The sequence below is a fragment of the Penaeus monodon genome, chromosome 27 (genome assembly GCF_015228065.2).
Source record: "Penaeus monodon isolate SGIC_2016 chromosome 27, NSTDA_Pmon_1, whole genome shotgun sequence".
In the NCBI taxonomy this organism is placed as follows: Eukaryota; Metazoa; Arthropoda; class Malacostraca; order Decapoda; family Penaeidae; genus Penaeus; species Penaeus monodon.
Genome location: NC_051412.1, coordinates 31,394,936 through 31,395,426, shown reverse-complemented (window position 1 = coordinate 31,395,426; position 491 = coordinate 31,394,936). Strand labels below are relative to the sequence as shown.

Here is a 491-nt window from a genome sequence, read left to right as displayed (position 1 = left end):
CGCCAACATTCCTTCGTTCGGGTGCCCAGTGCAGCCAAACATCTCTGACACCAACTGCCCTGCATTAACCCAATGTCAACAACGTGTTACTCCCACACTTACCTGAGGCCGACCTGGCTGTGGAGGGTGACCGAGGACCCATTAGTAACGAGGGAGACGAGGTGGGATGAGGGGGGGTCGGAGCCCGTGCAGGCCACAGCCAACCCGATGAACGTGGGGCTGAGGGAGGCCGTGACGAAGGGGCAGCCCAGGTGGCAGGTGAGGCACGCAACGTTCTCGTTCATGGTCGACACGCTGTACACCTGCTGGCGGCCCGCTCCGTTCACCAGCTCTGTCGACGGCAGAGGGAGTGAGTCGAAGGCCAGATGGGGATGTGACGGGCTGGGTCCTGGTGATGCTGCACTGATGGTTATATAGTATATCTACAGGGAACTAGACATAGCCAGCTAACATAGAGTCATATGAGCTTTCTATTCTTGATAAGTCGGGAG

At 57.8% G+C, this 491-nt stretch overlaps 1 protein-coding gene across 1 annotated transcript in view; it reads right to left on the bottom strand.

Annotated features, from left to right (window-relative positions):
* Positions 1–491, bottom strand: part of LOC119590790 (inactive dipeptidyl peptidase 10-like) — a 39,595-nt gene that overhangs the window by 9,370 nt on the left and 29,734 nt on the right. The window contains exon 11 of the mRNA XM_037939503.1: positions 103–331. Within this exon, the coding sequence (XP_037795431.1) occupies positions 103–331 (229 nt within the window). The remainder of the gene's footprint in view (positions 1–102; positions 332–491) is intronic.